Genomic DNA, 25580 nt, shown 5'->3' with positions numbered 1-25580 from the left:
GTCTGTGAGTTCTAGGTGCCAACTGCCATCGCGAGGGCGCGAAAGATGCTCATTGCCGAGACCCAACAGGGTGATCGAAGTGGGCAAGCTCTCGACTATCCGAAGTTGGAAATGATGAGTTGGATCCCATTCAACTTCTTCCGGGGTGTAAGTTATCGTGATAGGCGATTCTGTAAGGATGATAGCGGGAACTAATAGAGTTTGTAGCTTCGTGAACTTGTTGAGGGTACCGGCTGCGAGAGTGGTACAGCTTTGGGGTGGCCCGCCACCAGCTTGTCTCATCGATAGTGATAGATATCGCATTGTGTTCTTGCTTTGGAGAAGCGCTTCGCATATACCACCGAAATCCAAAACCCGGTCTGTATCGTCATGTTCTTCATAGGCAGTTAGATGGAACAAACTGAAGCGAAACTCCACTAGTCGGCAGCACGGTCGTATGGTCATGATAATCTGTTCCATCGATAGACTGCAGTCGACAAGATGAAGAGTGCTGAGATTTCGGAGCCCATCTCCTTCGAAAGGAAGTCGTAAAGCCTCGCGGCCGAGAAGGGCGCGATGTATGTCGTAAGGATGATGGTGACGGTAATGTTCCAAAGCTGGAAGATACCGAAAAGTCGCGATACGCTCATCGTATAACTCCGGCTCCGGAAACAAACAGCGTATTCCATCATGTTCATCATTGAGAATAAAATGGTCTGTGATGATGTTGATCGTAGCAAGTTTCGCGAGATGACCGGGTTTGCTTGATCCAAGTTCAAGACCAAGAATCCGGCTCAGAGACCCGTTATAGGTATTGAGAGTCAGTTCTGATACGTTCGGACTCAACCGAAGCAAGAGCGTCATCTGTGCTTTCTCTGGGGTCCCCTGGAACTCGCGATCCCAAAGACCTGCTGCAATAGGATCGAACAGACCCTGCACTATGGTTGGTAGGCCTTCATCGATCGCTTCCCCCATCGCTAGCACCATATCTTCCTGTTGTTCCTCCATTCCATCTTCTTTGAGTCTTCGAGCTAGTGATTGATTACAACGTATAACTTGGATGCATTCGGCCAACTCTCGACGCATGCTGATTGTTCGGAGAAGTCTTGTCAATTGGCGAACGAGCGCCGCTTCGTCCATTTGTAACTCGTATGGCACTCGTGTGTATGGCGGTACGCCCATTTGCTCTAGCCTGATCTTTCTTTCTTCCCTCCAGCCCACGATATGTATATTCCTGTAGAGTAGAGGTGTCGCACTCTTTCGAAGTCGTTTTGTTGTCCGGCAAAGACTATGTAAGCCCTTTCTCTTCGCACGGTCGTCGTCGTTGTCGATGAGCCATCCCGCGTCGCAACGTTTCGGCAAGTTGAACAGCTGAATACTCGGTTGAAGATACCCAAAGATCTTGTCAAGTATTTCGGTAGGTAATGTTGCAAGATCGAGGGCGGTTTGATATGGGTCATCCCAAGACATGACTACATCATCGTCCATCGGCGCGGGGTGGGAGCGGAGAGATCAGAGGTGTAGATAAGGGTAACAGGTAGGGTGTAACAGCAAAGGAGATACCAGTGCTGAATAGTTTGGTACAAACAAAAGATGAGAAACGACGATACATGTACATATATCCATGTTGGGAGATTGCAGACACGTCGCGACCTCGGGAGGCTGGGATGCGCGTTTGGAGTAATCCGCTAGGGAACCTTTTCATCGGCGGTTCCCCGGAAAATCAGGGTTCAGAACCAGTTAAAGCGCAAAGCGTTCACCCAAAATCTCACTAGACAGGAATTTTGACAGGGATTTTGTCAATAGTTCATGTACGTTGCCCTAGGTAGCCATAATCATCGAACCAATAAGGTCTTGATGGAAAGTCGAGATACTCCGAGATAAACCCCTAAACGGGTGTTACCATAGTCAAAGCTGTGAAATTCGATGCAGTGAAGTTGTTGCGCCAACAGTTTTGCATCGACATCGACTGCCGGTCTGGGCACCGTTCGTTCCTATCTCGCGCCGCACCTTGTCAAACATCCACTAGCCCACCTGGGTAGTTAGAGCTGTCCGGCCTGGATCTCGCGGAAAGAGCGTTTGAATTCGTGTACCATCACGCTGGTCAACATCCATCGACGTTGAACGAACGTGATTAGCACGACGTTATGGCATGTACGTTGTTCGTGCATTAAGAGAATATATTGCGTATCATTGTTAAGAGACTGATAGAACGGAAACTCACAAAATAGTAATAACGCGAGGCGCATCATGCTAAATGAGAACTAGGTATCTTAGCACTCGCTAACACAATTGATGACTTCAGAATTCTTCCTCAAGTATCTCCATAAAGAAGATAGTTCGATGAAAAGACACTAGCCCCCAGTTCGATCCTATCGTAACGCAAGCTGGCTCAAGCCCGACCACCGGAGCCATAGACCTGCGCCCGAAGGAAAGGCATTCAAGACCATGCAACCATCAACGCCGTGGACAAGCCATCAACGCCGTGAGTTGCACTAATCTCGACGCCCTTCAAGCGTGTCAGTGAATCAAAACGAACCGCGGTGAGTACATCGTCTTCGGTTGTCGGACCTTGGATCAATGCATTGATCTCGATAGCGAGCTTGTTCCAGCGTCCAAAAAGAATCACTGGAAGCAAGCTCAACGCACAACCGTTAGCGCAACAAACGAAGCCCCCAAGGAAGGCAATACGATCCAAAGGGTACTTGTTCGAGGGAGGGTCACACTGCGTCACATAGAATGTGATCACAGTGCGCTCTCAAGCAGATCAATTGTGGAAAAGGCGGCGCGAGTCGTTGAAGAAAGAGAAAGGTGGCAGGGACTAGGCGAGATTGTATATTGATCGAGTGGCTTGGCACGCTAGCGTCACGTGATATCAAGCGCTACGGTCAGTGACGGACCGGGGACGGTGACGGTGAGTGAGCGCTTTGAAAATATCGAAACAGGCAATACGCCTTCTTGTTATAGTGAGTCATACCGATTTCTGCCGACCGTCCGCTCGTCTCTGTCTTACAATCTTTCTACCTAGGTAGTGGCCCGACCCCAGCAGTGAACACCTCCAGGGCTACCCAGTCAGTTATATCAGCAACCGTCAGCCGACACCATGGCCAACAGCATCGGAGACGCAAGCGGTACCAACATCAACACCATTACCCTGATAGACATCCTTCCAGTAGCCCAGAAACAAGGGGTTGAGATTGCGAAGCTGCGCGACGATCTTCGAGCTGCTTACCGGGATGTCAACCGATTGAACGCGGAGAACCGCGAGCAGCGCTCCACTATCTTCACTGCCAATCGGAAGATCGAAGAGTACAACAAGGCAGAAGATTTCGCGAGGCGTCTCAAGGCGGTGGAAGAGTCAGACATATCCACACGCCTCACAGCTGCAGACGCCCACCAGCGCTGTGCAGATCTTCTTGGTCAGGCGATAGCTGCAGAACACAAGCTCGCGAAGGCTGAGGGCGAGTGCGCAGAGTTGAGGACTTCCGTCAAGAACCTGACGGATCAGAAGATGGGGATGCGCTGTGAGTACGAAGAGACGCTCGTCTCGTCCAAGGCGGAGTTTGAGATGGCGATGCGCAACGAGTACGAAGAGAAGCTTGTATTATCCAAGGCGGAGTTCGAAATGACGATGCGCAACGAGTACGAAGCGAAGCTTGTCTCGCTCAAGGCGGAGTCCAAGTCGGAGATGGCGTAAGTCTACATCTGAAATTCAGCCTTCATCTACTGACTCACTCCAGATTGACCGCACCCATCCAGAGCATGGTCAAAAAGCGCCCCTTCGGAGAGCTCGACGGAGCTGAGTACGACTTCATCACCTTCAGTCTGACCTCCCTGCTAACGAGTGGCTAGAGAAACCCAGAACACGTTCACACTCCCGAAACGCCGCAAGGAAAAGATTGTCGCCTGCGTCGAATGTTTCCGCAACAAGACGATCCGACACTGCAACAACAGCCACACTTGCCCGGCTTGCGCGTCCCGAGGATCTCCCTGCATACGCATGAAATGCGGCAACTACGATGAGGTCAGTTCGGACCGTACTAAATGCATATGAGACCTATACTGACGAAGCACGTCTGGCTCTACAGGGAGTGTGTCTTAAGATGAACTGTGGCTTGGCTCACCCTGATGATGGATTTCCGGAAGCTTCTTTGGTACCTCAAACGCACATCACCCAGGTTGCCGGTCCCGCTTCTATACCCCCGCAATTGACAGGTTCCGAGTTACCGCGTCGCCTGGAGGAAAGATAGAGGTTTTAGAGGCTTTATACTGGTTTGCGATGGATAGAGGTGCCGGCCAGGAGAGGAGAGACTGTGATTGGAATGTTCATCACGCTTGTCATCCCTTTCACGGCCTTAAGCCGCTCTCTTGTCATTACAATTTGTCATAAAACTCGCTGTACGCTGTTGCGCCTAGCGTTTATACTCTTCCTTTGTGTTGCCATGACTCCATGTGTTCAGTATAGGCTGCAGTTGCGTAAGCGTTTGGGTGTCCTATGAGTACTTCGCTTGGAGGATCATATCCGGATCCACCATCCAAACCTAGGTGGAGTATAACTGCACGGGGCTGACGTGTAACGATCTTGAGATGTGACGTTGGCATCCGCCGACATTGTGTATATCTCGTCGTGTGACTTCGGCAGCTTTTTGGACAAACATAAGAACAGTAAGCCCTGGAGGGGAAGGCGTTGGCGTCGGATACATTACATAGCATAGCATCAATACAAGAGAATGCGATGCGCTCGGACGATATCTCCTTCGAGATTACCCTGAATCTTGGGCATTTGAGTATTGTTCTAAGAATTGCGCGTCAGTGCATGCACGCCAGTGATACACCTCTCGTGACAAAGCTACCCGCTTCCGTAGCATATTGGTTGGCTAGCATCTCAGCGCAGCGTTCTGACTCCTCGGTTCCACGGTTCTTCGGCGCATTCGTCCGCAGGTTACCGTAATACAAGAATATCTACTTAGATCGTACAACTCACTCCTCCTTCTTCTATCGTTCTCATCACATCCAACTTCAACCACTTCATCACAACGTAATCACACGATGAATCGTAACGAAACAGAAACCACCGGCTATCTAGCGCCAAAGGCAGTCGCAACCGAGAAGGGCAGCCTCGACCACGTTCTGGACATTTTGGCATTGCATCGACATCCTTTCCTACTCGTTGGATGCGCGGCACAACGATGGATGGGGTCTGCCGGAACCATGACAGATGTGTGCGAAATTCTCATCCGCCACAACACGCTGAAAGCCGTCGCATCGGATCTTTTAGCCACGTCAAGATGGACACTCAACGAAGATCCAGAAGATATTTTTGGCAATGACCCAGTATCAAATTGCGACGCCGATATCGTTCTCCGGCAAACCTCCATCGAAAACGAAGACGAATTCCGCTACCTAGCTCTTTGGTCCGACACCGCATACCATATGGAAATAGATAGCTGCATCACTATCGAAGTCCCCGACGTGTACTGTTGGCAGCCTATCCTCGTCGAAGAGACTTGGCATCCAGCTCTGCACCGAGAAGATGGATGGTGGTATGGTCCTCGTGTGCATCCAGATACGAAGGTGCCAGATTCGCCTCTTGGGGCGCATCCCCCCGCCATCTTTTTCCCCGGCTTACCGCGCGGCAGAAGCGCAAGCCACCCAAGTCCCATTTTGGTCCCGAATCTTACTACCTATCTCGACTCGCTGATCTACCATGCCATCCACTACAAGACTACAAAACCGGGTCTCTGGGCTGTGTCGTCATGGGTCCTGAAGAATTTGACGAGATATCTGTATCTGGAGCTAGACCACCAGCAGCTACCGCTGCTGATTGAGCTGGAAGAGTATGAGTTCATGGAAGCCTATCTCGGGAGATATGTGAGAAAGCCAAGGTTTGTTTTTCGTAGGGACGAGAAGGGAGAGTTTGAGGCAACCAGGGTGAGGGAGTGGGATCCTAAAAGCTTACCAAAGTGGTGTTGGACGAACGAGTAGGCATGGATAGACAAAGTCTGATAGCCTTGAAGGTTGCGCGCTTACAAAGACAATTCATTTGTTATTGCTTAATAGACACTATAATTTGTGCCGTGTGCTCGCCTATAGAGGAAATGCAAGGGTAAGCCGTCACCGTCAAGGGTCCGAAGACGCGGCTCCGCAAACCCCAACACGAGAAGCTGACCACATACCGATGAGAAGCCTTTGGAAGAAACAGCGAATGTCGAGGATGTAGGTATGAAGGATAGCGCGGTATGCGCTTGCACTCGACCATCATGCTGACGGCACGTGATTTCCGGTCGCTTCGGCGCTAGGAAGTTTTCAGCGGACAGTGACGTCACTCCATCGTCGACTTGTGCCTTTTCCCAGGACCATCCAGCATACAGCCCGTGATCGGCCGCGTACATCGAACATCGTATTTCGTACAACTGGTTTTCGAGACAATGCATTCCAAGGTTTACAGCGGTTGTTATAGCGGATATCGCAACATGCATAGCCAACCCCAAATGCCTGCGCCTACCCAGGATGTCATGAAGATACTAATCACGCAAAGCTAATTTGATGGAGAGCTGTCAAGATGTGTCAAGGTGGTTACTAAACGCTTGAGGAAGGTTTGATTTGTGTGCGTGATTACTCACATGACCTGAGACGTAGCTTCACGACAATCGGGCCTACCATGATAAGGTGCTTATGGTAAAAGGAAGAGGCATCGTAATCCTATGCCGCTTATCGGCGCTCACCACAATCAGTTTCTCCCGAGATGCCTCCAAGCTTGATCTAGCATAGTCCTTCTGCGGTAGATCAGGAAGATGGTCACCATGTGCTGAATGCTCATATGGATCGTTCTGAGAGATGTAATTACGATTAACAAGATATGCTAAACGAGTCTCTATTCTGCAACAAGTCGCACCTTCGGGTATCATCCTCTCATCAACTCAATTAAAACTACATGATCGGATCTATAGCGGAGGAGCGTTAGGGTCCATCATGCACTGATCGACACGCATAAGCTGCTTGCCAGTAGCCTTGGCGATCTGAATGAACTCCCTAAGGTAGCTGACAGTGCTAGGGTAGAGGTAGTGGAGAACCACAAGGTTACCACCCTTGTCGACGTCACGCTGGAAAGCAACCTTCTGCTGCTCAGGGGTGTCGGTCTCAGCCCACAACCAGTCCTCGACGTCGACGCTCCAGTTGACAATCTTGGCGGTGTTGCCGACGGCCTTTGTGAGGCGCGAGCGCATGCGGGCACCCTCGGTACCGAAGGGAGGACGGAAGTAGGTGGAGGTCAATCCGTTGAATTGCGACTTCATGGCCTTGACGTCCTCGTTGTATTCCCAGTCGATGGATGCGTAGTCAGGGAGACCCTCCATCTTAGGGTGGGTGAAGGAGTGGAGGGCGAGCTGGTGACCAGCGGACATCATCTCCTTGTAGACGTTGGTCAGGTTGGTGGAAGCGTCGAGAAGGGGAGCGCCGACGGTGAAGAAGGTGACCTTGACGTCCTCCTCGCGGATGATCTTGAGGACTTCCTGGGCGAGGTCGGGTTGACCGTCGTCGATGGCGAAAGCGAAGGAGTTGGGGCGCTTGCATGCGAAGACTAGGTCACCAGTTTCGTCCTTCTTGGGAATGGTAGTACCAGCGGGGACAGAGGAGACAATCTCGATGACGGAGAGGGTGACGGACTCAGTGCTGTGGAAGCCCTTGAGCGCGAAGCCGACGACGCGAGAAAGGTTGATGTTGAAGTGGCTAATGGGGATGTAGATGTGTCCGTTCTTGGCGTAGCGGCCGGCCTCAGCGGAATCCCAAGTCTCAGGGAAGGGAGCGATCTCGGTGTTGCACTGGCTGTTGTGTTGCTGGAAAGCGACAGTGAAGGCAGTGGTACCGGTGTAAGCAATGTGGAGGTAAGATCCCTTGTACTTGGTGAAGTCGGCACAGCCACCAGACACCTGGGTGTAGTAGGAGTAGTCGGCATCAGGAGACTTGATGGTGAGCTTGCCGCCGGCGTACTGGAGAGACATGCCCTCGTCACCACCGTGCCAGTTGCCCATGGCGTTGGTGTTGGCGTTGGCGAACTTGTCAATCACGAGGCCGGTAGCTGATGGGTTGCTAGGAGCGGGAACGGTAGCAGAGGCGCCGGGGTCGGCAGAGGTAGGAGGCACAACGTATTCTCCAGAGTTGCCGCAGTAGAAGGCCATGGGACCGAAGGAAGTGGTACCAGAGAATCCGGAAAAGAGGATAGTGGTAAGCTTCTCGGTGTTGAGGCCGGCGAACTTGCTGAAGGGAATGGTGTACAGCTTCTCAGTTCCATCGAAAGTCCATCCAAGGTCAGTTGCGGACGCGTAGGTGGACTTGGGGTTGGTCGCGTCACAGTTGTCCGAAGAGTCGAGCTGAACGGACAGGGTTGCGCCCTTAGGAGCCTTGATGCGCAGAGAAATACCGGTGTATTTGTTCTTCTTCGCGTCGACGCAAGGGAACTGGGTGTAGAAGTACGAGTCGGCCTTGGGAACGAACTCGACGTGGTTAGTAGACGGCTTTCCAACGGTGATGGAAGTCATGGAAGCATCATCAGAGGTAGGGTATCCCATGGCGTTGTAGAACAAGAAAGTCAGACGCGATTGAGAAATCCAGTCATCGATCAACAAAGGAGAGCAGGTTCCAGCTGAGGCCGTGGGAGACGAGATAGTTGTCATGGTGCTGCGGACCGAGGAGCTCGAGGTGGTAGCTACCCTAGTTGCGGAGACGGAGGTGCTGCCACCAGCACTGCTGCCGCAACCAAAGGCGATGTTGCTCATCTGCCATGTGTCGGTGGTGGAAGAAAATCCAGCCCAAACGAAACCGGTAACAGCATTGGCGTTGGCACCGGAGAACTGAGACAGAGGGATGTTGATGGTCTGGGTGCTGCCAGTCAATCCAGAGATCGAAACGTACTTGGAAGAGTACGTCGTAGCCGAGCAGCTGGTTTTGGTCTGGATCTCGAGGGTCGCGGAGCCACCGGCAGGTCCCTTCATCTGGAAGCTGATGGAGTTGTATCCATTGGAGCTAGCTGCCTGGCAAGGGAAGGTCTCGTAAAAGTAGGAACCTGCCTTGGGCTTGAAAGACAGGACACCGCCGCTGGCCGAGATCGAGGACATGGATCCATCATCTGCGCTGGTTAGCCCTTCTTCTTGTGCAGGACTTCAACAGGACCTACCACTGGTCCACTCGCCCAAGCTGTTCTGATTGGAAGCCTTCTTAGAGAAGTCGTCGATCTTGAGGGGTGCGCTGCAGGCTGCGTTGACAGTCTGGCTGGCAAGTCCGGCCAGAAGGCCTATTAGAGTAGTGACACGCATGTTAAGCGTAATAAAGCGAGTGTGTTGCAAAAGCGAATGTACGGAAGTCTATGACTTCCAAGAGCGATGAGTCTCTGCACCCCGAGTTGACGGTAAGGGCGATGAGTGACAGGCGATAACTCGTGAAGATCTTCCCAGGCGCAGACTCTCCCTAGATATATCTTTCTCCCCGACGCGGCGGCGCGAGACCTGACACGAGCGAGATTAGTCTAGTGGCCTCGGCATGCACGTCTTCGCGCAGCAGCCCTGTCGCTTCTACTATAGTAGGGCCACACGGTCTATTTCGGGTCAGCAGAACCTGGGCGTTGGTAGATCACCGGAGCGCTTGTGCTGTATCAAGGATAGGTCGGCTTACTCTTCGGCTCGGGGAGCGGCTAGGACATGGCGACCCCTGAACTCGATACATCGTTTTCTAGGCGTTTGTGGAGCACGGCGTCCCATTGTATGGTAATCATCGCTACTCATAGTGGGTATACACTGTTACGACCGGTCAACGGTGCGCCCCCCGTCGTTCCTTTGCGATGTTTGTGCTGCGGCGTTGATCGCGTAGGTTATTGCTCTGACGTCCATAGTCCATGAGGCAGGAATCCAGAAACTCTCCGCGCACTGAATTTGGCTCGGGCTCGGCTGAAACAACCAAGTTTACTGCAATTCTAGTCCGCGCCTCAGGCTCAACGCAACGAAAGACATCCTCCAAGATACGAAGGCCAATACTTGGCCTCGCGAAGAGTGCGAAGGCGTACTTGGCCATTACCTATGCCGAGTGTGCCGTGCAAAGACAACAGCGGGGTGGAGTGATGATAGTTTGCTGGTGGCTGCAGGAACCGAGCGACGGCGTGCGCCACCTCCAGGAGAAAAGGAACTACGCCCTACGCAAACGAGCATTGCCACTGCCGTGACAGAGCCTGCAGCTTGGGTCAATCGACAGAATCAAAGAAAATCCACGGGAAAAAGAACAGTTTTCGCAGTTCTAGACCAAGATGCACGCAACGTTGCGGATCTTTGTAGATACCACAACCTCAAGCGGTGGTGTCTATCGCCGTCAGCATCGCATGACATGAAAGCAAAATGGCCTGAGTAAGGATGCATATACGAAGTGGGACAGCGCACAGTTTTTTTCCTGTTGTGGTGGGATGCACCGGTGATGCTGGTAGGATGGGGTTCATGCCGCTTGCTGCGAGTCGGAAGCACGGCGGAGATTGACGGCACTCGAAGAAGTCAGGCCTGCCATCTTCACCCCAACACTCCACGCTCTCGCAACACAACATTTGCACCATGCCTACCAGTATAGAATGCGGTGCCCAAATTGCCGCTGGATTCCGCACCTGAATGCTGACCATGTGGCGTTGCAGCTGCAATCTCCCCCTCGGTTCCCCTGCCAAGGCGTCGCGCCATCCAGCCGCTCCCGATTGTTTCGCGTTTAACAGACACGCCTCGAAGCAGTTAGCACTGGAGATATCGGAATCACGCCGGGATATGTCTTGGCTTTACATGACTAGTGTCTGCTTTTCGGACGGTAGCTGGGCGGAGAGACTATCGCTCCACTCGCTGCACTTGCGAGGCTGGCGCGCTCCGGCAGCACCGACCATAACGAATCTTCATCTCGATCTGCGATCCGTGGTTCACCCGACCATTGCTCTCCAGGCAACCTTATATGTTCTGTCAATGATGTTGACATATTGGAGGCTTCTTTCCATCTTCAGTGTTGATGGACAGCTCGCCAGCAACCGCAATAGCCAGCAATAGGATATGGCCATGTGTATAGCTGTCCGGACGTTCGCCGGCTTATCAGCTGGAATATACACGTAACGGGCAAGGTGACTCCCGTGCATCAGCTGCGCCGTACAGCAATAAATTCTCCTGTTTCCTTTCACAGCTCATCACAACTTGGCACAAGGATAGATTTTTGACCCCAGTCCTCATTCAATTGAGAGGTATAGGAGGGTGCAGGCGGATAGAAGAGTCGGACAATGCAAGATTGGGTTCGGCTTCGTCGCAACTACAGACCCCAAGTCATCAACGCCCTGCATACGGTCTCGCGTCACGTACACAACCTCATTCAACGCTCAGCTGCGCGGCACGAAAGATCGCATAGATATTGACGAGGCATCTACTTTGTACCCATGCGCAGAGCGTGGACAGCCGCATTCAAGGCGTCTCCTTCACGCCATCAACATAAACCTCCACTCTCTCGTTATAGAAGCACATGTGTCCGGCAATAGGCGCGCTCTCCGAAGTTGGGTATCTATAGTACCATACAAGATCCCGATACAGCTTGCCGCCAACGCTGACGTTGTAATACTCCGCGCGACCCTTATACGGACACAAAGTCAGCGTGTCGCTGGGTGTGAGATACTCCCAATTGACGCTCGTCGGTGGCAAGTAATGCCTAGTCCTCAACGTGGTCTCCAAAAGGAACATGGCGTTTGAACTTTCAGCAAGTGTAACGCCGTCGACGGCTACCCTGACGTTTCGAGAAGATGGTAAAATGTCGATGCGCTTGTAGGGATCTTTGGGATGGCCATATATCTCCATGTCTTCTTCGAACCATTGATCAACAGCTCGGAAGTCAACTTTTACAAGATCTTTGAGCTTGCCGGTGTTGAAGATGAGGATGCGATTGCTACTGCGATTGCCGACTGTGAGACTCGCTAGATGTGCGCCGCCATCTGTCCCATCTATCGCGGAGCCTCGGGATAGTTTGGCGTGGGGAGTGAAGCTTGAAATAGGTACGAAATATCTGGTATGTTCAGCACAGCAAGAGCATGCGAATGAGGAGGCAGTCCATACTGTGGGTAACGTAACTCCAGTTCCCAAACATGGTGCGCGTTCAAAGTATCGAACGCATACTTTCCGTTGAGGAGGCCTCGTACACGACGTGCCGTATGCTCTATTCTACATGGACCATCGCGAACAAGTCTCTGTGCTAGTCGTACTAGACTGCATCTGTCAGCTGATCACTACCTGGCGTATAGTGGGATACTGGTGGAAACGCAACTCGCTGGTGTTTGCCATTTGGATTGTCTTCTGTTCAAGTCTGGATTTGCGGTGAGGTTCCGAGACGAAGTGACGTCGAATACTGCTGAAGAGATATCGTGCGCACATGGGAACCGCGATGTCAACTGGTGATGATGTAGGCTACCTTAGTACCGGAAGCGGGGCCGTTCTGATTGGCAGGAATAGCCGGAAGCTTACCAACCACACCGAAGACACCACCTCTACTAATCACGAGATGCAGTCTTCCGGGCTTCGCACTCGAACTTAAAGTCTTCGCGGGATAGTTGAGATGTGTACATTGGTGGGTTAGTAAGTCGATAACGGTCGTTTGCCAGGGCGGTTCGTCGGAATGGCACTCAATCACGGTACCCCAAGAATGACTGCAATGACAAGATGCAGTCCACAACCATGTACATGGTGTCTGTTTGTACATTCAGAGTCACCCCAGGAGGATCTCACCGGATTCTTAACGCAAGATACCTACTACAAAGGTCGCCTCGGCATACGATGCGTCGTTCCTCCACAATCGACGACTAGGCGATACTTCGGCCTGGAGGTCTACATAAGAGATCGTGAACGCAATGAGGCGCCCTGCCATCCCTGAAGTCGTCGCGCCTGATCGCTACAAGCGATGCTTATCTTGACGGCAAAGCTCACTCGGTAACCTCAAGATGACAATCCCCCGTGGTGGTGTGGCCAAGTGAAGACTGTCTACGAAAGCACGTGACTCTATGGATATACGCACCGCACCCGGTCACACACCGCGCGAGCTAGAGTAGCCTAGTAGCGCTTGGACCCACTTTACTTGTCTGCCTTGCGACAACAACTTGTCTTTCTCTCACCAATCGTCGCAATCCCATCGATTTCGCCTCTGTTCAAGATTATCACCACTATGTCCGGCTCGCACTCCCCTCCACGCGCTCGACCGGCTTCGCCAGCTCAGCCCGACTCTCCGCATGCAGATGCCTGCGAGTTCGACGACTTGAGCGTTCCAGATCCCAAGGCCACCCACGAGGAGAAGGTTCGCTTTTACCTCGCCCAGCTGGATCTACCAGACGGTTTTCTGTTCGGGCAAGACGAGTAAGTACCCCCTGTAGTTCTGTACTACGGTCATGTCTAACCATGTAGCTCGCTTCTCAACGCCGACGAGCTGCGCGCTAAGTTAGGAGAGCTCAGGCGTAGAGGTCGCGCTATGCGTGTCTGGCGCAAGGACATCGAGAGCGTGGCCCGCGAAGAACGTGCGAGGAATGACGCCACGGAAGTCCGTCGAGACGCTCTTTCGACAGAGCTCGCTAGGCTCCAGGAGGAGCTCGCTCAGGCTAAAGCTGAACTCGCTCAGGGTAAAGCTGAAATGGATGAGAAACTACATGCTCTTCTCGACTCGGTGTTTGGCGCTCTCCCGTAATAACAGTGAGACCACCACTTCGTAAGTTCAGCTTCCCATCCATTACAGAACGACCTCACTAACGAATAAGGGTGCTCACCAAGGCGGCAAATTAGACGGATGATGAAGGATAAGTAAATCCGCGTGTATCAATACAGGAAACTTTGGATGTACAGGGAGTGAGTAGACATGTTGATGTCGCCGCTATGAGGCAACACTGTCGCCGTAAACCTCGACGAATAAAACGATGTGTCCACAAAAGCTTACGTTGCATGTGAACCTGGTATACTAATGATTCAATATCGCACTCATCATCTGTTATGATGTTTGGAGCGACGAAGGGATTTCGCGTATCCTGATGGTATCTTCGCACAGTATCTGACGTCAGTGGCTAATAATCAACTCATCCCATATCTGAAATGCGAGAACTACCTTCCACGTATCAAGTAAAGATGTATTCACCTTCCTCAAGCCTCGCCACTAGGGAAAGGTACTCAATGAAAATGGTCCATCCCGCGATGCATACTCATGGCTGACACCAGAGCTGCAGGCGACCGGAGATGAACAAGCCCGTGTATCAACTCATCGCTTGCGAACAAACGACAAATCGCACATCAAACTTGCCCACCAATTCAGGCGTGTAAGTTCTCGTAAGAACTAACCTGAGAAATGAACTGCACTGCGGTCGAGACTCCGATCGGGCTGTCAGACCCGAATCGAAGTATGAATCTCTGGCGAACGTTCCAAGAAGCTTGGTCAGTTCCTCGCACATGCCCCCAGCACAACGAAGCACTCAAGGTCCCGTGAAACCTTGATATGTGATCCGAAGTAACTCATCAGTAAGAGAATCTCTTAAAGTGAGCCCAAGCCGATGGGCTGTGGAGAAGGCAGTAATGACAGTTAGAGAAGAAAAGAGCGAGTTAGAGGGGCAGACCGAGCTGATATAGATAGGTAGATCCACTAGGCGCTTAGCGCCCCAGGACGCACGTGACATTTATGGCCTAAGTAATAGGCAGCGTAGATGACGGCGAAGTGAACGAGAAATAACCCTGTCGAAGGCGAGAGAGAATAACCGATACTCTACGTACGTCATTGCGAACTTTCTAGCACCGGATGTCTAATGTCGCACCCGCCATTGAGCTAGCTCGTAACATGTCGCATCGCCCACTGCGCCTTGATGCTTAGCGACATTGGCTTTCGGGAAGTGACCTTGGAGGACCACGACGACGTCAAGCAGTCATCTGAACCTACGCCCTCCATTATCCCGAGGCTTCAGCCGACTACGGAGTGATCACCATGTCGCGCGGAGGTGTAAGGTAGGGGCTTGGAGACTTTATACTGGTTTGTGGTGGTCGGAGAGGTCGGTCAGGAGAGGATATATACCTATGACAGCACTTGATTAGATCAAATGTTGTTGCAGGTCTTAACGACGACCTCCCGGGCATATCAATGGCAGCGAGATCGAATAGCGTTGCTGGGACGTACCCGCCAAGCCATTGTAGAATAATTGATACAAGACACTAGAAACACCCTCCTTTACACGCCCGTGACGGCGCCTATAGGCGTTAGCCTGTTAAGTTTTTAGGTGCCTACTAGCAAAATTTTTTATTAAAAACAAAGTTAGTTTGTAGAATTAGAGCTTAGTAAGCTAAGGCACTAACTCTAACGCCCTAACTAATAAATTATATACTAATATTTTGTTACAGTTTTATATGTAATTAGATAGGTAGGCAGGATACTTATTAAATTTAGAGAATTATTTTAGTAATACCTAAGGTAGCTTATATTTAGAGAAAAAAAATGCTAAACACGCCTGTGACAACTATGAGACGAGACCTTCCTACTTTCACTTAAAGCTAACACCGTAACTATTCCAACCCACCGACTGATCCCAACCCTGAACCAACGTCTTGCCACCTGGTCCCGAACATACATTACCCTTCTCAATTTGTTCCTCCTCCTGCACCTTTCCATCGTTCTTCCGCCCATTATCCCAGCCGTTTTGCATGCCAAACCCAAGGTAACAGCCATCACGCTGAATAGGCGCAAATCCGTGAATCTCAAAAGTCACAGCGAGAGAGATGTCAGGCTTCTTCTTGTCGGGATTGGGCAGCTTGAAGGTATAGTCGGCGGTAAGAGGCGGCATCACGGGCTTGTTGTGAGGGTCGATGACAGGCTTGGGCAACATCGGTGGCATGGGAGCGTCGGCGCGGACGTGGTCGTCGCACCATTTTTTTGCTGCCTTGTGGAAGTCTTCTAGAGTTGGGTGGGGCTTTGATGAACAGGATTGCTTGTCAGCTCGCTGTACGTTGTTGGTTGGCTCTGCGACTGGTGCGGCGAGGACGAGGCTTAGGAGGAGCGAGGTGGAGAGAAGCTGGCACTTCATGATGGGATATGGTAGCTGTATTGCGATTGCTTGTGTACGATGTCTTGGTTGCTGAGTAAAGTGGATATGTTGCTGGCGGCTGGATCAATGGCAGTAAAATGAAAGTATGGTCTCGGGTTGAGGAGTAGTGTAGTAACGGAGCAGACATTATATACCTCACGCGAGTCACATCGCCGCTGTGAGTATCGGGAAATCGTACGAAGCTAACTTCCAACATCGTCGTTTCTGTTGTGTTTCCTCTCCCACGCCTTTATTTCGATACACTGTGTAGCTTCGGATGTGGTATTGCGACGAGGTGCTCGTGAAGCGGAAGGTCGTGGCAAGACAGCTGTCGTATGTATTCACGACGGCCGGTGAATCCAGGTACGAACGGCAAAGGTCTTCCGAGCGAAAGTTGCGCCGGACTTGTGAAAGAAGCCACGAATGCGCTATGGCAGTCGATCTCCGATACTACACCGTAATTACTCGAATTTACTGCAACGCTTTACTCTTCAACCAGCGTTATGATTACGTCGCGAATATCAAGCCTACCGATGGGCAAAGTCAAGCAATTCTTTCGTTCGCTAAGTCGTCGATTGTCGATCTCCATGTTCAAAGCGCGTGGCGAGTCCATAGGGTCGCGCGAATCAAGCCCTTTCTCTTCTCTGGCGCAACACGACACGGACAGCAAATCTACCTCGACAATAGAAACCCGAGCAACGTCCCACAACGAAGCGCGAACGTCACAGTCTATGCCACCGATCGCGCCGATCGACCGCACATGCCCCGAGACAGTGAAGCGGGGTGGAGCGTCCATCGATAGCGCTCCGAGAAAGGATACGGTCAACCAGCGTATAAGCGATTTAAATGCGTATGCAGGTCTCCAAGTCAATATTGCGATATTGCGTTTCGTACACAGGCTACCGCTGGACGAACTACGCATCATTGGCCAGAGACTGACGCTGTCTTCGTCTTTGGCTGCGGGCAATACATCTGAGGAAGACGATCGGCGTCTTCCACGAAGCGTCGCGCGACCAAAGACTATGAGCCTTCCTGGTACGACTAGGGACTGGAGCAAGTCTTTCGTATGTGGCCCGGAGAACAGGATTGAACGCAACCGTACTGGAGAGGAACGTCGACACGACCAATGCGCCATACAGGAAAGAGCGAGTCTCTGTTCTTCGGAGATAGACATCGAATCACAAGCGGACGCAGTAACGCTTAGCCTTGCCAGTCAAGAGAGCGTCTCAGCATGGTCTTTCGCGTGTTGTTCGGCGCAGCGAGTCGAGCAGGACCACGCACAACGGCGAGGCGAATTTGCGGACACGGAGCGCGCGCCTTCCTTCATAACACGATCGGCCGACTCGTGTGATCTCTTCCTGGAATCGATTGGCCTCTCGCCACACCCAGACAGTATTCCAAGAACCGACCACGAAGACACGGATGACTTTGACATGGAAAACTTACCAAACTGGTCCGACGTGGAGGACGACCCAGAGTACAACCAGTTTGAAGAGCGGTCATTCCACTGGACGGATACGGATAGCTCCCACTCTTCCAGGAAGTCGATGAGAATGGCGGACACGTCATCGCCAGCATTCTACATGCCCGCTGTAGATGTCGAAACTGTTGCACCTAACATGCATGGCGATGTCGCGCATAGCAACGAAGGGTGAAGGATGATGAGAAATCTGAGGTTTGCAGGTGGTTGGAGTGATGGAGCGACACCAAGGCAGGGCCAAGCGCCGGCGACTTCCGCATTGGCGGCTAGCGGATTCGCGTGTCAGGGAGCCGGCCTGGATTCGCAAGTCGCGCAGGACGGCGGTTCAGGGCCAATGCGCCATCATCGTCGTCGACACCTCCACATCCACCCAACACCAACCGCCTGCTCAATGTGCCACGGTGACGTCGCCCACCTGCCCATCGCACCTTCCTCCTCATAGCATCGCTTCCTATCACCGGCGACTCCCCAGGCCCCTAGCGACCGCCCATCCCCCACGGCCGCAGCGACGGCAACATGCTGAAACCGCTGGCTGGCCGTTTGGCACGGCGGCCATGGAGATTTCTCTTCCCCGGCCTCCTTCTTTTCTTTTTTGCATACACACTCTCGCATCGGAGAGGGTCACATCCCCAGGCGCCCGTACACAAAGCGAAGACAAAGTCGTATTTCCCGCCCCTCGAAACCAAAGCCGCCAATTCAATCGAGCTCGACTACTGCCAGAATTTCCCTACCAAGCTGCTGGAAGAGGTGCAGGTTGTCCTCAAGGTCGCATCGGACGGGGCACATGAGACGAAAGCACACCTGAGCACGGTATCGAGCTGCATCACGAATCTGATCATCGTGGGCGACCGGGAAGAGCGATTGGGAGACCGCCATGTCATCGACATCCTCGCAGAACTTCCCAAGAGCTACCAGAAAGACAATGTCGACTTCCAGATCTACGTCGAGCACAAGAAGGCACACGAGGGCGGCGAGACGGTCAAGGAGCAGCAGCGGTCCTTCAAGCTCGATCGCTTCAAGTATCTGCCCATGGTGGACAAGGCATACATGACCAACCCCGCAGCCAAGTGGTTCGTCTTCATTGAGTCGGACGTCTACTTCTTCTGGGACACGCTCTTCCGCCTGCTCAGCCAGCTTGACGCCTCGCAGCCACATTACCTTGGCGAGGCGCACAAGGGCTCTGAAGGCCGCCACTTCGCCTATGGCGGCGCAGGAATCGTCCTCTCCCAGGGCCTTGTCAAGCAACTCATCCCAGGCAAGACTCCTGGCTCGACCGAGATCCCCCGCGAAAACCGACTAGGCGTCCGATACGAGAACTGGGTCAAGGAGGAGCAGCGCGGCGACGCTGTCCTTGCCTACGCCATCCAGAACGCGACCGGCCACAAGCTCGAGCCCATGTACCCTACCTTTGCTAGCGACAAGCTCAAAGATGTGACCACCACACGCGACAAGTGGTGCGTGCCAATGCTCTCGCTGCACCAGCTCAAGCCACAGCAGATGGAAGACTTGTGGAGGTGGGAAAGGACACGGCCGTACAACACGGTAAGCATTTCCTCAGCTCCAAGTCAAGCTACCTGACTAACACCACGTCATAGAAACCATTTACCTACTCCTCGTTCCTCTCTTATACCCACGGCTTCCTATCACAGGGTCCGTCGAAAGAATGGTGGGATAACCTTTCGCAAGCGCCCGTACCGAACGATCGTCCCGCACATCGCAACGCCGGCTCGTGCGGTTCAGAGTGCGCTAATGACGGCAACTGCCTCCAATGGTCTTACTCGCAGACCGTCTGTCGTCACGCCGACTACATCAAGCTTGGCGATGCTGTCGACCGAGAAAACGGCGGTCAAGGCGAGTTCGTCAGTGGCTGGGACACCGGAAAGCTCCGCGACATGGGCTTTGGTGTCGAGGGACAAAATGGCCAGAGAGAGTTTTACGAAGGTTGCGTCGAAGCCACCTGGCTGACCCCTCAAGAGATGTAAAAACACTCATATGTCAGCGTATAGAGACGGACTTGAATTCGAGACCAGTGACACATAGGGAGGCGTTGCGGTTGCTTGCACCACGTTCATGCATGGCGTTCTGGGTTGGCACATCACTTTGGATATGTGGAGCGTCGCAAACAGCGCGTTGAGCAAGCGTCATGTTGACAGGAAGATGGACATCAGGCCGATGAGCTTCTTGGGCGAATATGTAATGAACAGAGTTTGAGCATAGACGCAGGGCATAAACTGCGAGGCGGTATGATACCGCGGGCGTTAGACCTGTATATGATAATAGCACACATCTTCACATCTGCCCGACGCGCATTCGGCCCTTGAGGTACCCTCGTGGTAGGTAGATGGACGATTTTGAGTAAATTCGTCCAGAGCGGAGGCTTAACCTTCCGCTGCCGGTGGGTGGAATACAGTTGTTCCGCTTGGACCATTTGCGCGTCGCCGAACGGCTGCTGCCAACTCTTGACACCACTATATCCTCTCCATTTCAACATTATGCCCAGCGTCGCGAACGACTCTAGAACCACATTCAGCCCATTGCTGACAGCCATGCTTGTTCAGATCATTACGAATCGGTCGCATTCCCGGTGTTGATGAAACTTGGCGGCGCCGGTGTGTTTGACGGCCTGATTCGGTCGCTTTCTGAAAATGTCGGTTGTCGCTGCTGCTCCACGCATGAAATTGCGCTTTGGGCAGTGAAGGCAGTAGGTCTCGTTCGAAAAGGATCGCGATGTGATGAAGAGTTGGATCGAGGTGCAGTGGACGGTAAAAGATCGTTCTCATTCCGAGTACAACAGTCGGCGCGACTCCTCTTCTTAACACTCCCAGGTTAAAAAGCAACGGGTTGCCGGTCCGTCCGGTACTTGACCAGCAGCCGTGCACATTACCCCACATCCCGGTTAAGGAGCCTCATGACAGCAGCGTCTTTCACCTATATTAATGCGGCCTTACCCTGACGTCGTCGGGCCTACTATAGAATATTCCATCACTATTCTCCTGCCTGTGCCATTGGTTAGCTGTCTACTTTCTGCAGTACGCCAAATGAAGGCGCGGGTATCCCTATATTTCGGCCATGGAACAAGCCGGACGCGTGGGCACCGACATGTTCATCTAATATGAACCGTGCTCAGATGGACTTGGGGTAAGGAAGCGTTCAGTGACGCGTTTGAGAATTGTATAAAGAGTGTCTCCACCCACCCACTATTGTCGTCTCATCCACATCCAGCGCATCCACAGTCTCTACTACATTCTTTTGAACCATCATCATGTTCACTTCTACGCTCATTACCTTGGCCTCAGTTGCCTCCACTGCACTGGCTGCACCCGCCCTTCACCCCCATGTCACTCGCGCCGCTGAGCCCAAGTGCCCCATCGTCTTCGACGGTCGTGTCCCTGCCAACATGACACCCGTCTCCTTCGACACCCAGGCCACCAACACGCTCTTCAACGCCGACTTCGTCAAGGGTAACAACCTGACCTGGTCGCAGATCCTCAAGTTCCCCAACGAATCCTCGCGCTTCGATGGCGACAAGTTCAAGGCTGTTGAGGTGACCATCTCCGATGACTCCATCTTCCAGAAGCAGCTAGGATTCCGCCGCGCCGGTCTCCAGTTCCTCAAGGATGCCCCTGACGGCGAGGGTGGCAAGGGTGTCAAGACCCTCCACTGGAGTGTCAAGCAGGACGCTGCCAGGCCTTTGAACCTCACCCACGAGTACCTCAACGTCTGGCACGAGGCTGCCGACTTTAGCAACAACCAGATTCAGTTCCAGACTGGATCTCTCATTGGAAAGAGCGATGCCGACAAGGACCAGTTCAAGATTCTTGACCGTGCCGGCAAGTGGCTTTGGAACGTTAAGATCGACCAGACCCAGTGGCAGAACTTTGCTATGACCCTCGACTACACCAAGAAGTACGTTCTTGCTCACTCCTGTTTCCAGAATATATACTAACAACCCTGTAGCGAGACCACCATCTTCTACTCCGCCGGCCAACAGGAGCTCAGGAAGGTCGCCGGACCTTTGTCCGTCAACCTTGCTGGTCTCGGCCAGTTCCAGATGGGCATCCTCAAGAAGCCCACTGGTACTGACGACGTCGCCAACGCTGGTTTCCAGGAGGCGAACCTTGATGAGGGCCAGATCTACGGTGGTCTCTTCCTTGAGGACTCCAGCTCCGGCTGCGTTTCTCTCTAAGCGCATCGCCAGAATGATCTGTCATGTCGAGTAGATGGGGACGATGGGATGATTGTACATAGGAGGAAGACAGTGGTTGTATATATATGGAACGTGTGTTTTTGCTTTGCGTGGGCGGTGGCTTTGTCGAATTACACGTGCTTTGCTTCATGACTAGACGTGCAGTATCAATCGCGATACGTTTTTTGTGCATTACAAACTGTCCTCATGCCCATCACTACTAAGCCTTCTATCCTTACATGCGTATTTCGTAGGAAATGCTCAAATCTTCTATTATGGTGATGGCGTTGGTGAGGCTGCATTGCGATCTCGGAGTTGCGTGATGACATAGCGCCGCGGAGCATACCGGACCACGATGCACAGCTGACCCTGCGCCAGTAAACCATGAACGATAGTTCGAAAAGTAGGACAAAGTTGAAAAAGTTGAGGCTGAGACGAAGTGCCGTCAGGGTCTAGGACGGTGCCTGCCTGTTTGGGACTAGTGCGGACCCCAGCGGAATGATGGCATCACTCATGTCGACTTGGAAGTCTAGCCCACCGAGGTGACTCCACCGTAAGCTGCCTACAAAATGTAGTCTCCTCCCACCACCGGTGTAACAGCCATTATACACGCAATCCCACGCTACAATGTCCAACACAGCCAACAGCAAGGAAGTCGCGCCGTCAATTGACGTGAAGAACCTCTGCTATGCCTTCCCCGATGGCTCGAGTGGGCTGAAAGATGTCTTCCTTGACCTGCCACCCGGCAGCAGAACACTTTTGATCGGAGGTATGCAACAATGAACGATGGCCATGAAGATCTTAACTAACATTCACAGCCAATGGCGCGGGTAAAACCACGCTCCTCCGTCTCCTCTCCGGCAAGCGCATGGCCCCCTCCGGCACCGTCCACATCGCGGGCATCGACCCTTTCAAGATGGGCCTTGAGGGCGTGACCTACCTCGGTCTAGAATGGGTGCTCAACCCCATCGTCCGTACCGACATCGACGTGCCCACGCTTCTCTCCTCCATCGGCGGCGACCACTACACCGAGCGCCGCGACGAACTCGTGCGCATCCTCGACATCGACCTCAGCTGGCGCATGCACGCCGTATCCGACGGAGAGCGAAGGCGTGTACAACTTGCCATGGGTCTGCTGAGACCGTGGACTATCCTGCTGCTGGACGAGATCACCGTTGATCTCGATTTGTTGTCGCGCAGCAATTTCCTCAACTTCTTGAAGAAGGAGACAGAGGAACGACCTTGCACAATCGTATACGCGACGCATATCCTGGATAACCTCGCAACATGGCCCACACATCTCGTGCACATGAGCCTGGGCAAGGTGAAGAAGTGGGGCAGCACCGAGGATATGGATGTCAAGGTCGAGCAGGGCGAGCGCATGTACACGGGAAATAGTCAGCTGGGTGAGCTGGTGTTGAAGTGGCTGCAGGAAGATCTGACAGAGCGGGGTCCCAGAAATGGGAAGGGTGAGGGCGCGTCGTATCAGAATCTGGAGGGTAAGGGTGGTTATGGGGCCGAGAAGAGGGTGGAGAAGGAGTAGAACCGGGTGGAGAAGGAGAACACATCTCGGCATGCTTCAACAATGCGTGTCGATGGAGTTTCAACAGGCGTTTGGGCGGCACTCAACGATGATACCCCATCTTGTTCAACAGACACTTTTCATTACACGTACAGTTCGCCTATAGCTATACGCGATACTCACTCGTACACGATCCAATCCATATGTCCTGCAGGAGTCAATAACACAATGTTCAACATCAACGATATCGCTCACATCACAAGACAAGACTATCTATAAACCTCAGATCGTTGGAAGTGAAATATTTCAAGTTGATGAATCCATTGTTGGAAGACTGTGCCAGTACCGAAGCGGAAAGGCGCGTCCCCGCATGACGCTAACCAACATTTTCCGTCACTCAGTCATTGGCAGCCGTTCCGGTCGTCCCATCAAATGCATGTTACGGTTCGCACGAGCATTCAGTAGTATCAAAATGGCGCAAGCGCCGCGAAAGCCTCTAATCACCATCGTCGGTGCGACAGGGACTGGCAAGTCTGATGTAAAGCTCAAGTTCTCCAGTCACGCTTCATCCTGCTGACCACAGCAGGTAGCTGGCAGTAGAAATCGCGCGGAAATATAATGGCGAAATCATCAACGGCGACGCGATGCAACTGTATCGTGGACTGCCTATTATCACCAATAAAATCACACAAGAGGAGACGAAAGGGGTTCCTCATCATCTCCTAGGCTGCATTAGCCTTGAAGAAGAGACTTGGACTGTGGGGAAATTCGTAGGCGAGGCTTTGAGAACAGTATGACTGAACGACGTTCATTCCAGGTGGTTACTGACATGACCAGATCGATGAAATTCGAGGTAGAGGCAAACTACCAGTCTTAGTTGGTGGCACTCACTACTATACGCAGTCACTCTTGTTCCAGGATGCGCTATCAGATGAGCCCGAGTTGAATCTGAATGAGAATAGCCAACCTCTACCAATACTTGAAGAGCCGACCGACATCCTGCACACAAAGCTAAGGGAAGTTGATCCCATCATGGCCGATCGGTGGCATCCAAATGAGCGGCGCAAAATCCAGCGGTCACTTGAGATATATCTAAGAACAGGCAAACCAGCTTCGCAGCTCTACAAAGAGCAAAAGCTTCAACGCGAGGCCTCTGCTGTCCAAGCGGATGGCACAACATCGGATAGTCGGTCAGGCCTTCGTTTCGAAACTCTTGTGTTCTGGGTGCACGCCAACAAGGACGTGCTGCATCGCCGTCTTGATGGCCGTGTTGATAAGATGATCGCCCGAGGTCTGCTTTCTGAAGTTGAGGAACTCGGTAGTTTCCGTGAACGCCACGAATCTAATACTGGTGCGAGCATAGACCAAACTCGCGGTATCTGGGTATCCATAGGATACAAAGAGTTTTTGGAGTACCAAAGCGCTCTTTCGGACAACTCACGCGAAGCATCCGAGCTGGAGAAGCTCAAGACCCTCGCCATCGAGAAGACGCAAGCTGCTACCCGTCAATACGCCAATCGGCAGATCAAGTGGATACGCATTAAGCTTCTCAATGCACTGATCAGTGCAGGCCAAAAGAACACCACGTTCCTAGTCGACGGTTCCAACATATCTCAATGGGAAGACAAGGTCACCAAACCCGCCATAGCCATTACCGAACACTTCCTCTCCGGCCAACCACTTCCCTCACCCTCGACATTATCGCCAGCAGCAGCAGAAATGCTGATGCCGAAGCGCGAGTACGATTTAGGCCAGCGACCAGACCTCTGGCAGAAGAAAGTCTGTGAGACATGCGGTACGACGTCAATCACCGAGAATGACTGGAGTTTACACGTCAAGAGCCGTGCACATCGCAAAGCAGTAGCCACAAGAAAGAAGCATGAAAACGCACACAAGATGCGGAACGGTAGCGCGAAAAGCCCTCAAGCAGAAGTGATTGATGTTCTCGAACACTTTCTAGATACCTTTCCTGGAAGCAAAGAGCCCAAATGAGTGGTGGGCTGATACAGCGGAGTTGAGAAGCCTCCTTCGTTCGCATTCCTCTCTCATGTTCAGCAGCTGCACCCGCCGCGACATCCAGTCCCAGGGAGACTGTTTGCATTACAGGCACCATCGTTTGCGCACGTCACCCAACCACCGCTGCCTCCATCGAGAGCCAGCCAGCACCATTCTCCTGGGTCGCCGCATTGCTTCCAACAGTAGCCGTTCTCGCAGCCCCAGGGGCGAGCGGCACAGCTTTGCGCGTGGACTTCTTCGAGGGGTGAGATGGCGATAGCGGCGGTAGCACCGACGAGGATTGCGAGGGCGGTGATGAGCTTCATGGTTGTGGTTGGAC

General features: G+C 52.6%; 9 protein-coding genes across 9 annotated transcripts; 7 read left to right on the top strand and 2 right to left on the bottom strand.

Moving 5' to 3' along the window:
- Positions 1–3082: 3082 nt before the first annotated feature.
- On the top strand, positions 3083–3831 carry J4E78_000068 (uncharacterized protein; the record flags this gene model as incomplete). The annotated part of the gene is made up of 2 exons (XM_049360734.1): positions 3083–3672; positions 3720–3831. The coding sequence occupies 2 exons, from the start codon at positions 3083–3085 to the stop codon at positions 3829–3831; spliced, it is 702 nt and encodes a 233-aa protein (XP_049226017.1).
- A 1197-nt stretch (positions 3832–5028) lies between these two features.
- On the top strand, positions 5029–5964 carry J4E78_000067 (uncharacterized protein; the record flags this gene model as incomplete). The annotated part of the gene is given in 2 exon segments (XM_049360733.1): positions 5029–5035; positions 5048–5964. The coding sequence occupies 2 exon segments, from the start codon at positions 5029–5031 to the stop codon at positions 5962–5964; spliced, it is 924 nt and encodes a 307-aa protein (XP_049226016.1).
- A 959-nt stretch (positions 5965–6923) lies between these two features.
- J4E78_000066 (uncharacterized protein) lies at positions 6924–9290 on the bottom strand (the record flags this gene model as incomplete). The annotated part of the gene is made up of 2 exons (XM_049360732.1): positions 6924–9103; positions 9152–9290. 2 exons carry the CDS (start codon positions 9288–9290, stop codon positions 6924–6926), a joined length of 2319 nt encoding a protein of 772 aa, XP_049226015.1.
- Positions 9291–13179: 3889 nt separating this feature from the next.
- J4E78_000065 (uncharacterized protein) lies at positions 13180–13692 on the top strand (the record flags this gene model as incomplete). The annotated part of the gene is made up of 2 exons (XM_049360731.1): positions 13180–13367; positions 13416–13692. 2 exons carry the CDS (start codon positions 13180–13182, stop codon positions 13690–13692), a joined length of 465 nt encoding a protein of 154 aa, XP_049226014.1.
- A 1825-nt stretch (positions 13693–15517) lies between these two features.
- On the bottom strand, positions 15518–16057 carry J4E78_000064 (uncharacterized protein; the record flags this gene model as incomplete). Its single annotated transcript, XM_049360730.1, has 1 exon — positions 15518–16057. The coding sequence occupies one exon, from the start codon at positions 16055–16057 to the stop codon at positions 15518–15520; it is 540 nt and encodes a 179-aa protein (XP_049226013.1).
- Positions 16058–18053: 1996 nt separating this feature from the next.
- J4E78_000063 (uncharacterized protein) lies at positions 18054–19519 on the top strand (the record flags this gene model as incomplete). The annotated part of the gene is made up of 2 exons (XM_049360729.1): positions 18054–19079; positions 19133–19519. The coding sequence occupies 2 exons, from the start codon at positions 18054–18056 to the stop codon at positions 19517–19519; spliced, it is 1413 nt and encodes a 470-aa protein (XP_049226012.1).
- Positions 19520–20799: 1280 nt separating this feature from the next.
- J4E78_000062 (uncharacterized protein) lies at positions 20800–21723 on the top strand (the record flags this gene model as incomplete). The annotated part of the gene is made up of 2 exons (XM_049360728.1): positions 20800–21443; positions 21495–21723. 2 exons carry the CDS (start codon positions 20800–20802, stop codon positions 21721–21723), a joined length of 873 nt encoding a protein of 290 aa, XP_049226011.1.
- Positions 21724–22350: 627 nt separating this feature from the next.
- On the top strand, positions 22351–23266 carry J4E78_000061 (uncharacterized protein; the record flags this gene model as incomplete). Its single annotated transcript, XM_049360727.1, has 2 exons — positions 22351–22492; positions 22542–23266. The coding sequence occupies 2 exons, from the start codon at positions 22351–22353 to the stop codon at positions 23264–23266; spliced, it is 867 nt and encodes a 288-aa protein (XP_049226010.1).
- A 451-nt stretch (positions 23267–23717) lies between these two features.
- Positions 23718–25237, top strand: J4E78_000060 (uncharacterized protein; the record flags this gene model as incomplete). Its single annotated transcript, XM_049360726.1, has 3 exons — positions 23718–23783; positions 23836–24036; positions 24083–25237. The coding sequence occupies 3 exons, from the start codon at positions 23718–23720 to the stop codon at positions 25235–25237; spliced, it is 1422 nt and encodes a 473-aa protein (XP_049226009.1).
- Between the last annotated feature and the right edge of the window lie 343 nt (positions 25238–25580).

Source organism: Alternaria triticimaculans (assembly GCF_023758025.1).
Source record: "Alternaria triticimaculans strain BMP 0046 chromosome Unknown scaffold_1, whole genome shotgun sequence".
Taxonomy (NCBI): Eukaryota; Fungi; Ascomycota; class Dothideomycetes; order Pleosporales; family Pleosporaceae; genus Alternaria; species Alternaria triticimaculans.
The sequence above is the reverse complement of the archived record's forward strand: the minus strand, read 5'-3'. Positions and strand labels throughout refer to the sequence as shown.